Source organism: Thalassophryne amazonica, chromosome 2, assembly GCF_902500255.1.
Source record: "Thalassophryne amazonica chromosome 2, fThaAma1.1, whole genome shotgun sequence".
Lineage (NCBI taxonomy): Eukaryota > Metazoa > Chordata > Actinopteri > Batrachoidiformes > Batrachoididae > Thalassophryne > Thalassophryne amazonica.
The window spans coordinates 93,268,133-93,283,167 of NC_047104.1; the positions used below are offsets into that span (position 1 = coordinate 93,268,133).

General features: G+C 40.0%; 1 protein-coding gene across 2 annotated transcripts in view; it reads right to left on the minus strand.

Annotated features, from left to right (window-relative positions):
* The window catches only part of LOC117527193 (furin-1-like), a 272,765-nt gene that overhangs the window by 235,111 nt on the left and 22,619 nt on the right, over positions 1–15,035 (minus strand). For both annotated transcript variants that reach the window (XM_034189406.1, XM_034189413.1), the window contains exon 2: positions 5,526–5,823. In XM_034189406.1, the coding sequence (XP_034045297.1) occupies positions 5,526–5,735 (210 nt within the window). In that variant the 5' untranslated portion in view covers positions 5,736–5,823. The remainder of the gene's footprint in view (positions 1–5,525; positions 5,824–15,035) is intronic.

Sequence of the window (15,035 nt, forward strand, 5' to 3'; positions counted from 1 at the left end):
ACAGGAGGACCTGGTCAATGACCTGAAGAGAGCTGGGACCACAGTCATAAAGATTACATTCGTAACACATGATGCTGTCATGGTTTAAAATCCTGCAGGGCAGCAAGGTCCCCCTGCTCAATCCAACACATGTCCAGGCCTGTTTGAAGTTCACCAGTGACCATCTGGATCAGTGATTCTCAACCGGGGTGCCGCGGCACCCTAGGGTGCCGTGATCGATCGTCAGGGGTGCCGTGGGCAATTATCAAATACCACCATTATCGGGTGTATGTGCTGTAATAGTGTGGCAGATGGTGTAACGCTCTTTTATTCCAGTAGATGGGAGCAAAGCGCGCAGTAGCGCTGAGCCGTGTGCCGACAAGGAGGCGTGATCGCCATTTTAATTCCGGGCAAGTTAGTGATTTGTGTGCATAGAAGTTCACTTAGTCTCGTCAAGAAACAGGTGGCATGTTGGCAAAGTCACAAACGGAGGAACAAGGGAGACAATATTTCCTTCCATAAGTAAGTGGTTTTGGTTATTGTTGTCACTTTGTCCGTGATATTTGGATGATAAACAGCTGTATGTCTCCTGCCGTACCTGTGTCGCCCGATGACACGGATCATTATTTTCACTTATGTCTAGTTGATATTTTCCACTGCTAGACCAATGTCTAGTTAAAATTCTTGTCGTTAGTGACTAAAAATTGTTGGACAAGACTGGGGAGTTTTTTTTTTTTTTTTTTTGCACCTTAAAATAATGAGATTAATGACCCGCGCTGTGCTGCCACACACACAGAGATGTGCACACACACACACACACCACTGACTTCATGAATGAAACTAGGTCAATAAAGGATAATTGTGTAAAAATATATATAAAAGTATTGTAATGGTTTTAGGAGCCGCGCTGCGTTGAACACAGCAGCAGCAGCTCAGCCGAGCAGCGTAGCTTAACAGCACAGATCCGTGTAACTTTCAACACTAATATTTGAGAATGTGTGTGTGTCAGAGTAAGTTTAATACTTTCCTGACATAATTTAATGTAATTTAATTTTACTGGCTCGATATCCAGGACAAAATGGCATTGTAACACGTATTTTGCGAGCATTTTTCTGAGTGTGTTCAGTCGTGAATCTCCGTTGAAAATGCATTAACATCCGGGTACTTCGTCAATATTTTGCCCGGTTAGGAGACGTCATGTCGCTGTCCATGAAGGGACCTTTTCGTTTAGTGTGCAGCAATGGGACTGCGCTCTCTAGTTCTTATATACAGCTCCATGACTATAGTATACTATGTTACGTCATATCTGTACCACACGTGTTGCTAACGTGCTAACGCACCGTGTAGAGACAGTCGAGTTAGTGGTGCGTGACACGTGACACATGACAGTGGTGTGCCGCAGGATTTTGTAAATATAAAAAGGGTGCCGTGGCTCAAAAAAAGGTTGAAAAGCACTGATCTGGATGATCCAGAGGAGGCATGGGAGAAGGTCATGTGGTCAGATGAGACCAAAATAGAGCTTTTCAGAATCAACTCCACTTACCATGTTTAGAGGATGAGAACAACCCAACCATGAAGCATGGGGGTGGAAACATCATACTCTGGGGGTGCTCTTCTGCAAAGGGGACAGGACGACTGCACCGTATTGAAGGGAGGATGGATGGGGTCATGGATTGCGAGATTTTGGCAAACAACCTCCTTCCCTCAGTAAGAGCATTGAAGATGGGTCATGGCTGGGTCTTCAAGCATGACAATGACCCCAAACACACAGCCAGGGCAACTAAGGAGGGGTTTCGTAAGAAGCATTTAATGGTCCTGGAGTGGCCTGGTCAGTCTCCAGACCTAAAATCAATAGAAAATCTTTGGAGGTAGCTGAAACTCCAAACCTGAAAGATTTGGAGAAGATCTGTATGGAGGAGTGGACCAAAATCCCTGCTGCAGTGTGTGAAAACTTGGTCAAGAACTACAGGAAATGTATGACCTCTGTAATGGCAGACAAATGTTTCTGTACCAATTGTTAAGCTCTGTTTTTCTACGGGGTCAAATACTTATTTTATGCAATAAAATGCAAATTAATTATTTAAAAATCATATAATGTGATTTACTGGATTTTTTTTTTAGATTCTGTCTCTCACAGCTGAAGTGTACCTATGATAAAATTACAGACCTCTCCATTCTTTGTAGGTGGGAAAACCTGCAAAACTGACAGGGGAGTCAAATACTTATTTTCCCCACTGTACATTTATGCTGTTGTCTTTCAAAGTCTTTGTGCGGGAGCTGGCTGCATTTGTATGAATGCAACGGCAGCTAAAAACAGAACAGCAGCACACCCATAGAAAGTTAAATATTAAAAGATTATTAACCGAGTGAGAAGTCTGTACGGGGAAATATCAGACTGATGTGTTAATACGGACCGTACAAAAAACTGCTGAGGTCTGATATCCCCGTACAGACCGAGCAAACAAGGTCACTCAGGACTTTTAGATGCCTCAGCTTAAACCTTTAAAAGGGTGAAGTGCATGTTAAGGAGGGGGGAAAAAAATTTAAATGTGTGTACAAACTGATGTAAGAAGATGCCTCATAATTTGATTATTTTATTGGTGCACTGAGGTATAAGTAGGGACTTTTTAAATCATGTGAGGATCAGCATGTGTTGACAAGAGCATGTCGGCACACAGGCACCCCACGATAACATACAAGTTTGAGTCAAAACAGTGAAACAAGACTTAAGATGGTGTATGGACTCCATACTGCAAGCACAAAGAGGGAAAGTGGAATTAACAATACAATAAAGAAGAATAAGAACCTTCATCTGAGCTGGAAAACCTGCCCAGCTGCAGTCTTTGATCTTCCCCTGAAGATCTCCTGCCTAAAACAACACCTGCACACACCAGCAATGAAAAACACAAAGCTACAGTCCCACAGCTCAAACACACACACCCAGTCATTTCACATCAGCTGTGGGCAAAAACAGCTAAACAGGTTTGTTTGTTCCCAGCTCAGAAGAGCTTCATTTTAGTCTCTGAGCACTGACGCACAGGAATGCTGCGGCTAGGGCTGCTCAGAAGACGAGTCAGTCTTTTAGCCATGAGGTAGTTTGCACCTCTCAACGTTAATGAACAAACACAAAACCTAATAATTACACACCTGGGGCCAAACAGATGCCACTGTTACATGTGACTGGCGATGAGGTTTATCTGCAGTGATGATCCATGAATTCTCATACAGTTTATGACCAAATTGGCTACACCCATAACACTGGGCAAAAAGCCAATATTAACTCTGTATTGAGGTTACCACCACCACCGCCAGTCTGTCTGTCTGCCTGCCTGTCTTACATGAAAATCTCCTTAAAATTTGGGTGATCATTTGTATTAAAAAGGAAGAACTCATGTTGGCTGATCGCAGGGCTCTCCCCGGTCATTTAGGGCATAATGGCAGTAGAGGTCATGAGGGAGCAGTGTTGCCACAGCTACTTTTAAAAAGTAATCCAATTACTGATTACTCCCTGAAAAAGTAACTTAGTTACTTTACTGATTACTCAGTTTTAAAAGTAACTAAATTAGATTACTAGTTACTTTCAGCAGATGCCGACAACACCCCCCTGCCACCTCAACATGATAACCTGTTTTTTGCCAATACTCAATTTATAGTCAGCCTTTCTTGACTTCAATGAACATAAAAACTTGTTTTATAAAAAATACAATAAATACATCTTGCATGACCTCATATTTAACTGTTGACAGCACTGTAACACTAAAACTTGCAATTTCTAATCTACATTGTTTATAAATGTAACTATTACATTTTTTATAACATTTTTATAACAGTTAAATTCTCTCTAAACATTTTAGTTGTTGAAATTATTATTATTATTATTATTATTATAATTAAGCAGTATTAGTGGTAAAAAAAAAAAAAAAGGCTTCAAAACTGGACCTCTAGGGCTGTTGCGGGGGGCCGCGTCCCTGCTCTACCCCACACTTCCTTTCTGGCTGGATTCACCCCTGCTTTGGCATTTGGATAATGTTTGTTTACACAGAAAATGCGACCAGATTGACAAGTAAGAAAGTTTTATCAACGGTTTTTTATGCCATGTTGATCTCAGAATGAGAGTTTAAACGCATTTAGGTGGAAAAAGGTGTGAGTTGTTTAGGTGTCACGGATCAGCTGTTTTTAGTGAGGCCACACAGAGCGGCTCAGAGTTTTAAATAAAGGGGGGGGAGCGTTAAAATGTCTTTGTAAAGCTCAATGTAGGTTTGCTGTTGTCACCGCACTTTGAGAGATGAGGACTACTCGGTGCTGCTACACAAAACTGCGGATGAAAAGCTCACAGCTCGCTGAAAATGAGCAAAGTAGGCAGTTCAGTCAAATTCTGACTGCACACGGGCCAACAATGCAAAAATAACAGTAACGCACAGTGACTTGAAGTAGACCGATTTGGAAAGATCAACACGTTCAATTACTCGTTACTGAAAAAAGCGGTCAGATTATCACTGTGAGGGAGGGGGGACAGACAGACAAACAAACAGCCTACTTCATTGAACCTTTACAAAATCCTCCTCAGGTAAACACTAATGTATCCTGACAGATGTATATAGTTATTTTGGCCTTTCCATTGCACATCTGTATGAACGCATATAAAAAGAGGAAAATCAGCGTAAATCAGAATAATTCCATTTTAAAATGCAGCTTTAAAAACTACAATGCAATTAACAATAAACTGTCCAAAACCTATAGTTCATGAATGTACAGTCATTACAGGGACAATTTCTGATGTGCTCAAACCTTAAGAAGATGGACTCTGTTCCACATATTTTTAAGTATTTCAGACTCTTTCTACAATTCTTCAATAAAGTTTTAAAATTCAAACCACTGAGTGGGTTTCAGATTCAGTCTGTCAATACTGATTAATCAAAGTGCGCCAATGTCAGATTTATTCATGTCCTTGCTGAGCAGATTAAAGGCATTACTGACCATTTTAGTGTGGGTCACAATCAAACATTTCTCATTAAAGCTGTCCAGAAAGATGATTAAATCCATTTCATTCATTCATCTCCAGAAATAAAGTCATAAAATGAACGCAAGTTTCTAGGAGCAGGACTAGAACATTTCAATGGGTGGTGCACTTAAATAACATGTAAAAAGTAAAACAGTAAAAAATGACGGCCCTGGATTCTTTGCAAAGACACACACACACACAAAAAAAAACACATTACCGTAATTCATAAGTGAAACATAATTACACTCTATGCTGCGGTCACCTTGGTCATTTGCTGTGGTAGCAAGTACATGCACAACTTAGTTATCAGACTAACTGGAAAGGTGCAGTGTCTAGCAAAGCAGCACGCCCAACTCTTTTGCATAAACTTTCAGATGATTAATGACTCATATTTACACAGTCAAAACATAGTTTATGATTTTCACAAATAATCTGTAATATCACCCCCAAGTTAAACATGTTTGAGCACTTTGGCTTCCTCAGATTAAACACTTGTTAATACATGAAAAGGAGAAAATGAAGAATAATGCAGCTCGTTACTTACGTGTCCATAACTGATGAAGCCATATTTACTAGCAATGCGCTCAGCTTCCTCAGGACCTCCAGATATGTGGACTGCCCATGTGTTGGTATAGACCTGATGTCCTCGTACTGGTTCCAGCCCAGAAACCAGCAAGACAAACACAGCCCCTAGTAGCAACTCCAATAGCCTGAGCCTGCGGCCTACAGAGGGAGGTGGAGGGCCAAAAGCCATGGGTTCTGCTCGTGCAGGGCAGTATCGGGGATGCCCGCAGTACCTGCAGGGGCACGGAGAGACAAAGAAGGGGGCCGACGCAGCTCACCTGGGAGGAAAAACAAAGAAAAGACGCTATAGTCACAATGCTAAATAACCAGAAGACATGACAGGGAATTGTCTACAAGCCTGCACAACAACCTCCTCCACCCCCCCACCCCCAACCGCCGACTGGTGAATCACTCCAGTGCCCCTCTATGAACAAAAAACTGTAACACAAAAGGAGGCATTTATATTGCATGTCAAATCCACAGGGAGACCATTCACAAGAGGCGTAACAATAAAAGCAGTGGCCTACTTTTGAGATTTTGTAGTTGCTTCAATAGTCAGAAGACAAAAAAAAAAAAAAAAAAAAGAACCACACATGTAGCGTGGTGGTGGTGGGGGGGGAGTAGTTCCCTACTACTCAAGCTGTAGCAATCAATCAACTGTTAATCAATGTTTAAATTTATCACCAAGTGTTGTGGTAATCAATTAGTCATTTGAAGTCTTTTTTATTAATAGGTTTAGATTCTTACCTCAGCTTGTTAAATGTGAATATTTTCTGTTTTTTTCACCAATCACTGACTGTAAACTGAATATCTTTGGGTTGTAGAGAAAATGACATTAAAAGACTGATTGTCCTATTTTTGCCAATTTCCCAAAAAACTAATGGATTAATCTGGAAAATAACCAACAGATTGACTGTTGATGAAAATAACTGCTCACAGGCTTTTATTCTGTGTTTTTGTGTCTCAGGAAGCGGCAAAGTGGAGTGCAGAATTTACAGTTATGATTTACTGATTTAATAAACCAAAGAATAATCAACCAATCAGAAATTACTCAATGCCCAGAAAAAAAAGACAGATTAATTGATTACAAAGATAATCTTTAGTTGCAGCCCTCCCTGGTACTCCATGTATTCTCTACTATAAAGTAATGGTTAAATGTTCAAAGGATGAAAAAAACAATATGAAAGCAATCATTTGATTTGTTCATAAAGGAAAGCGTAACCACAGCAGCACATCTGAGCAGGTTTGCTATTGGTCAGCCAAATACAACCATGTGAAAATCCCACAACAAACAGGAGGACCTCAAGGCCAGACCTGCTGCTGTGGACAGAGACCAGCAGGGTCATACACGTCACCATTTAAACTCCCACGAGAGACCACGGCAGACTAAGCTTTAAAAAAGGCAAAGGCGTCAATATACTTAGTTGGCAGCTGAGGTGGAAGAGTGCGGTCAGAAAGCGAGACTACACCCCAGGGAGCGTGGATGCTGACGGATCACAGGAGAGTCAGTCTCACCAAGAGGCAAATTAGCCACTCGAGGGTGGAGTCTAAATGCCTGAGGCAGCTATGGGAGCTACCAAACGGCTGTGATCACAGACCGCACACACAAAGCATTTTAAAGAAAGAAGAAAAAAAGAATGAAATTTGATGCCATTTTCTCAATATAGGGTCTCTAACATACTGAGCTGTCAATAGGTTTATAGAGTACTAGCTGAGTTACCCGTAATACGCACGGGTAATAGAGAAGAATTTTAGCCATGTCATTATGTATTTCATGTCACTTTAGTTAAGGTGTAGTAAGTTGCACTGCATTGTGTGTATGTTGTCATCATTAATTTTCATAGAACAATTTGTGACATTCATGAGACTCAAGTGAATGAAGATAAAAGGTGATAGCAGGTGATAGGTGAAGCTAATTGGTCCACTGATAGTTTTCAAAGTTTGCTGAAAACCTAATCCACTAACAAAAAAGTTAGCTTCGCTAATTAGCAGTTAGTCGTACTGTCCCCACCACTGCATGTGAGGCAGCTTTAAATTTTGTCACAAAATATTTGTTTCAACATCTTATCAAATGGGTGATCGTTTAGAGGGTGATCATTGCAACAGAAACCCTTCATATCTAAGGGGAACTAACCACTGGCAATGACTGTTGATTTTAAAGTGACTCAAGTAAAACAAAAAAACTTTTTTTTAAAGTACAACAGAAAGAGAAACATTTTTCATTGTTCATTTACTTTACGAGAAGGCTAGCCAGCGAGCACAGTGTATTCTCAACTTTAACTTCAGTACAGATTTATATTATTAAAAGCAGTCAGTTGTGCGAGCCCTGTACCCTTCACATGGTTTTACTAGCGCTTCTATACCTGGGACAAGGTCACAGAAATGTAATTTTTCATTTAGCCATTTCATTAAAAAAGTCACACTGACTATGATCCAAGTTACAAGAAGTCAATTTTGTGGTTTTCATTTTCCAAATGCGCATCAACACAACATACAAAGAGCTCTACGACTCAGGATTTAGATTATAAATATTGTCTGAAAAAGGAAAAGCTGTTGGTTTAGGTGGCAACTCTGTATGTATTACATATATACATATTATAAACAAATGCATCACAGGGAAATGGAACTTTCAGGGAGATGCCGTCAGGTGATTACCAGTAAGATAAGCAGCATGCAATTATATATTAGAAGATACTTAGCCATTAACATTTCTTTATATTAACATGTCTGATATGTTATTTAACAATGTCAATTATTAAATAAATTTTTACAATTATATTCAAGGTCTGTAAAATCAGGAGTAAAACAGTTACAACCACAGAAAGAAAGTGTGTTGGAAAGCCACACACACACATACACAAAGTAGTGTTCAGAATGATAGTAGTGCTATGTGACTAAAAAGATTAATTCAGGTTCTGAGTATATTTCTTATTGTTACATGGGAAACAAGGTACCAGTAGATTCTCACAAATCCAACAAGACCAAGCATTCATGATATGCACACTCTAAAGGCTATGAAATTGGGCTATTAGTGAAAAAAAAGTAGAAAAGGGGGTGTTCACAATAATAGTAGTGTGGCACTCAGTCAGTGGAACAAACAGGTGTGAATCAGGTGTCCCCTATTTAAGGATGAAGCTCTTTGTTCAGAAGAACAGTTTGATTAAAAAGTTGATTGGAGAGGGGAAAACATACACAGGTGCAAAAAATTATAGGCTGTTCATCTACAATGATCTCCAATGCTTTAAAATGGACAAAAAACCAGAGATACGTGGAAGAAAACAGAAAACAACCATCAAAATGGATAGAAGAATAACCAGAATGGCAAAGGCTCACCCATTGATCAGCTCCAGGATGATCAAAGACAGTCTGGAGTTACCTGTTAAGTGCTGTGACAGTTAGAAGACGCCTGTGTGAAGCTAATTTATTTGCAAGAATCCCCCTGTTAAATAAAAGACATGTGCAGAAGAGGTTACAATTTGCCAAAGAACACATCAACTGGCCTAAAGAGAAATGGAGGGATATTTTGTGGACTGATGGGAGTAAAATTGTTCTTTTTGGGTCCAAAGGCCGCAGACAGTTTGTGAGATGACCCCCAAACTGAATTCAAGCCACAGTTCACAGTGAAGATAGTGAAGCATGGTGGTGCAAGCATCATGATATGGGCATGTTTCTCCTACTATGGTGTTGGGCCTATATATCACATACCAGGTATCATGGATCAGTTTGGATATGTCAAAATACTTGAAGAGGTCATGTTGCCTTATGCTGAAGAGGACATGCCCTTGAAATGGGTGTTTCAACAAGACAATGACCCCAAGCACACTAGTAAACGAGCAAAATCTTGGTTCCAAACCAACAAAATTAATGCCTCACAGATGTGAAGAAATCATGAAAAACTGTGGTTATACAACTAAATACTAGTTTGGTGATTCACAGGATTGCTAAAAAAGCAGTCTGAACATAATAGTTTGGAGTTTGTAGTGTCAACATCAGATGCTACTATTATTGTGAACACCCCCTTTTCTACTTTTTTTTTTTTACTAATAGCCCAATTTCATAGCCTTAAGGCCCAGTCACACGGCACTTAACGAAGGGTGACGAAGACCTGACGAAACAAGAAATCTGGACCTTCGTTGACTGTCGTTGGCATCGTTTAACCTTCGCGCAGCCTCGTTCCTGCAGCTGGTGCTAAGTCAGGATTTTTAAACTGTTGAAAATTTTGAACGAAGGGCAACGAAAACCTCAATTTGTCTGTGTCTCGTTTTGCTGTCGTGCTTGACGTTTAAGCGTTTGTGTAGTTTTTGTAACGTTATTGTTTAATTTGACTTCGTTGGAGCAGCTGAACGTTTTCACACAGCGCAGAAGCCGGTTTGTGAGCGCTGAGGCTGCTGCTGCGTTCATGTACATCGGAAATTACAGGGCAAACTCAGCCTGCTTGCTTGGATTTTTTTGATCTGTGGGGGGGGGGGGGGGGGGGGGGCAGCTTCAATGGGCTCAGGCACCTTACATAGGCCAAAATTAATCTTTTGTGTGGATATAATTAATTATTTTGCTACAAGCAACTGTTGAATTTGAAACAACAAAAAAGTTGTGTAATTTCCGACGGTACTTGAATGCAGCATCAGCGGCAGCAGGAGCTCCTGTGTGCGCTTATTTTTATTAAATATAACAATCTGAGTGTAGGAATGACAATCCAGTCCTTCTGTACATGTGGCAACGGGTAGATGAATCAAAATGATATAAAGAGCTGTTCTGGAAGGCAGAATTAACGTTGTGGATCAGTGATCAGCTGGTCAAATAACTGCACGTAAGTCAATGCGCGCATTCACGCACTGATTAATTTACTGTTCTGATATATTCAAACATCTTGACACACATTTATTCTCCCTTTTGACAGTTTTCTGTTATAAATAAATATATATGGCTTAGAACATAATACTGTGATACAGCAGTGACCACGGCGCACTTTTGTTTTTTTTTTGTTTTTTGTTTTTTCATTAATTGGAGGAAGATGGAGTGTGCAGCATGTCAGCAGACAGTGTGGATTCTGATAATGATGGACATGATCCCTCTTTTGTTCTGGACGAGGAACCAGAGAAGGTGGTCCACCGACGTGCGCACAGATCTCCACAGATTCTGTCTGCAGTTTCTCCAGGACTCAGGTGCTATGAGCTCCGTCCCAGCGCCGAGTCCTGGAACACAGAGACGCAGACACACACTGCTACAAGCTGTGGCTCCAGCTGCATTTCGTCGAGATCGTGAGCTTCGGTTTTGTTAATTTCCTCTTTCGTCCCTTTTGCGCTCTTGCTTCGCAGACTGTTCGGTGATAAAAGCTCTTTCGTCCACCTTTTCTCAACGAATTGTGACATTTTTTACTTTTTCCCTTCGTTCAGGAATCATCGTGTGCCGTGTGACTGGGCCATCAAGAGTGTGCATATCTTGAATGCTTGGTCTTGTTGGATTTGTGAGAATCTACTGAATCTACTGGTACCTTGTTTCCCATGTAACAATAAGAAATATACTCAAAACCTGGATTAATCTTTAGTCACACAGCACTACGATTATTCTGAACACTACTGTATATAAATACCTACAAAAGCAAATTATTCTGAATACTACTGTATATAAATACCTACAAAAGCAAAAGTCCCAATGCTTTTGTATGGGTTTCCATGTAATAAACACTGTACAAACCGGATTTTTGCTCACATTAGACAAAACGACCTGTCCGATAGCAATGCATTTCCATTAAAAACCCCTCACGTAATGGACACAGTAGTCTGGAAATGACCAGTAACAGAGGTGTGAAATGAGGTTCAGCACCAACACTCGCCGATTCAAGGAAATTGGCTACCGTATTTCTGTAATTAAAAGACTGGTCGTTTATTTTTTTAAGCCATGCTCAGACACCGGACCTAAACAATCGGGGCGTAATTCAAGGCTGGTTATTATACCCATTTAGCTGACCTAGTCAAGACCTACATGCTGGCCCAGGCTCTGCGTTCTCAATAAAAAGTCTGAAGGTCACAGGGCTTTCTCTTATTGTGCCCCTGTTCTGTGGAATGATCTCCCTGCATCAATAAAACAGTCAGACTTTCAAGTCCAGACTTAAGACACATTTATTTTCCCTTTCACACGGTTAGCAAACTGGCATAGTATGGTACTATGCTTCCTACTCTTTTAAATTCATTTTATTAGGAAATAGAGCGTGCCGCAGCCTCAACTTTATCTAAAGTCTGGGTCTTTTAGTGAAGCTTAAGGCTAGTGGCCGGCGATCACCTTAGTATGTCTTCTGTTTTCCTGTTGCTTAATGCTGACGAATAAGTGTAGTTTTTTTTCTGGCCGTGTAGTTTTTTTTTCTGGCCGACTGATTCTGTTTTCTTTTTCCTCTCTGTCCAAGATGCGGCTGGATCCACGTGCTGGATTGGACGATTTCTGTGGTGGATGTGGGACAGACTCTGCTGTAGGAAGAGATCCAACGTGTGGCTCAATGACCCCGCCTCCCCACTTCTTCTATAAAATTTTAAAATATTACCTGCAATTTGGTACGATTCATAAGCTAAATTAGATATTTCTCAGTCCCATTTTAGTCATAGAAGCATACTTTCCCATATTGGTGAGATGATCACATGTAATACATACTGTCATGCGGATTTGAATACAGCATTATTATTATTATTTCCTAAAGCCCTATATTTTGCATTGGATTGTTACTGTTCTATCTCCACACCTATCCAACCATTTGACTTGAGCAAGTTGTGCTTTTATAAACATAACTGATAGCATCTTAACATAAACTAGTGCGTTGCCTGTGGGGATCCACAGGCTCTAGATTGGGTAGTGTTTATAAAATAAGTAGCTGACATTTTTCAAGGGTGGTAATAAATTATGTAGTGTTATGTAGGGTTGGGTATCGAGAACCGGTTCCTTTCGGGTATCGTTAAGAAATGATTCAATCCACCGACATCAATAACCTTTTTTCTTAACGATTCCCTTATCGGTCCTTCAGAGTGGCCGTTGTTTTGGGGAATGTTTGTCAGGAAAATGATAATTTCTCTACATTGATTACAGACCCTGCAGCGGGTCTGTAATCAGCTTTTCTGCAGCGGGGCTTTGTTTTGAACCTTGAACCAATCAAAGCAGTGATTTAAAGATCGAACAAGTGCTTCGATCTCCTGCTTCATTGATTCATTGTTTTATTTCGCTTTATCTTAATTTTTCCCCGCTAAAACCCTAAAGAGCATATGTCTGATTAATATTTACCTTTTTTACGTTAAACCGACCTGTTATGTTCTTCTGATACAGTTGATAGATGTATTTTATAACTTAAAAACGGGACCGATGCTAACACGTTAGCATGTCTATGGCATTTTCAATGTTAAAGTTAGCATTAAGCTGTTCGCGTCTCAGTCAGCACATTTGTGTGCATTTGTTTTCTGTATAATAATAATGTTCGTTGTTGTAAAGGAGTCAAATTGTATTTTTTTTATTAATATATTAATAATAATAGCAGCAACAACAATTAATAGTAATAATAACTCATAATAACTAAATGCTACAATACAATTTTAGAGAAAGAGACAAAAAGAACCTGATGAAACAAAACAACATGAAACAAAAGATAAAACCAACTAACAATGAAAATAAATAAATACATACAGAAATAAATAACTTTCCTGTGAACACCTAGTGACTCTTACACCTCCACTTCATTCCTGTTTTATTTAAGTTTAATGACAATTTGTTTTGGTCAAACCATATTTTCAATTTGTTAATTTCTTCAGTGATTTCCTCCAGAACTATCTGCTTCCTAGTAAGAGCAGAATACTACTGGAATGAATCTGATAAGGAAAGTTGTTTTTTTCCCTCACCAAAATGGATGCTGCAGTCACTGCAGTTTATTGTCTGGAATAGCCCCAGATTGCATTTCAGAGCTTCTAAAATTCAAACATTTTCGTGTGAGTGGTGTTTGGGGATAATTTTGGGCTACAGCTTTTTTTGTTTTTCACCACTTTCATCCCTGAATATGTCAATCGTGAGTCACTTTTGTGCGGATTAAAGTCACTAACTGGGACTCTTGTCTTGTTGCGAGAAAGAAACGAGAATCGTCCTCCATTCTGTTCACACAGCTCCAAACACTGTGTGGCTCTCTGTCACGTCAAGTTAGAACGATAGAGTCCAGTCAGAATTAATAAATTCAAAGTGAAACACCATTTAAATCAAATGACACTTCTTTCCAAACATTGTAATACAAACAAACTGCAATCGATCAAAACGTTTTTCCTCCCAAAATGAGACATCCTGCGCTGATGTCCAACAGCCAGCAGAGCTCAGCTCAGAGGTATGGAGAGACATTCATGCCAAAATGTCTGAAAGGAAATGCTTTCGACAAAAAAAAACCAAACAGATTTTATTTATTTTTATTTATGTCCAGAGATCAAGGATCCAGTAACTGATTTATAATATTGTTGACTTAGAAAACCTGTATTTAGTACACAAAAAAATCCACAAGATGTATTGATAAGGGAATCGATAAGGAATCGGATCAATAAGCATCTTATCAATACCCATCCCTATTCCCAGGCCAGTGTGGAGATATAATCTCTCGACCTAGTCCTGGGTCTTCCCTGGGGTCTCCTACCAGATGAACGTGCCTGGAACACCTCCCTGCGGAGGCACCCAGGGGCCATCCTTACAAGATGCCCAAACCACCTCAGCTGGCTCCTTTCAATGCGAAGGAGCAGTGGCTCTACTCCAAGCTCCCCACGGATGACAGAACTTCTCTCCCTAAATTATGCAGTTGTTTCTACGAAGAAAACCATACACCCTGAGGCCGAAAAAAGAAACAGCACCATTCAGCTGAAGCATTTGTGGACATACGTGATACCGGTGGGAAATACACACGTGGAACGAGAGGTGAAACTCTTAACAGACAGAATCTTTTTACGTCCACTAATGCTTCAGCTGAACGGTGCTTTTTTTTGTTGTTTTTTTTCTCCCTTGTTTCAGAAGCCATAACTGACAACTGTCTTCTAGTGTTAGCTGAGGTTAGCCTGTAAGCTCGCCGTCGTGCTGATAATCATTCGAGTACATTTGTTTAATGAAGCTGCTGTAAATTAAGAAATTCATCAAAATATTGACATAAATTGCGAAGGTGTTTTGCTTCTTTCATCATCCATCCACCTCAAGTTCCAAGCGCTGTTTTCTAAGTGAGGCGGAAAGAATTGTACGTGATACCTGATTGGCTGATTACTCGGATGAAAAATATTACCCGTCCGCGAAAAGGGTGTATTGCTATTTATTCTTTAGTGTTTTATCTAATCACGTTGGCGTATCATTTATAGGTATATGATAAGAAAACATATTTCTTGTATCGAGCATTGAAGCAAAAGCTGCAGTCTCATACACCTCTTCTGTGCCATAAACGATATGACGGCTCTTGTTCACATTTCATGAGTGAATGAGCAGATGCAAAAAAAAAAGAAAAAAG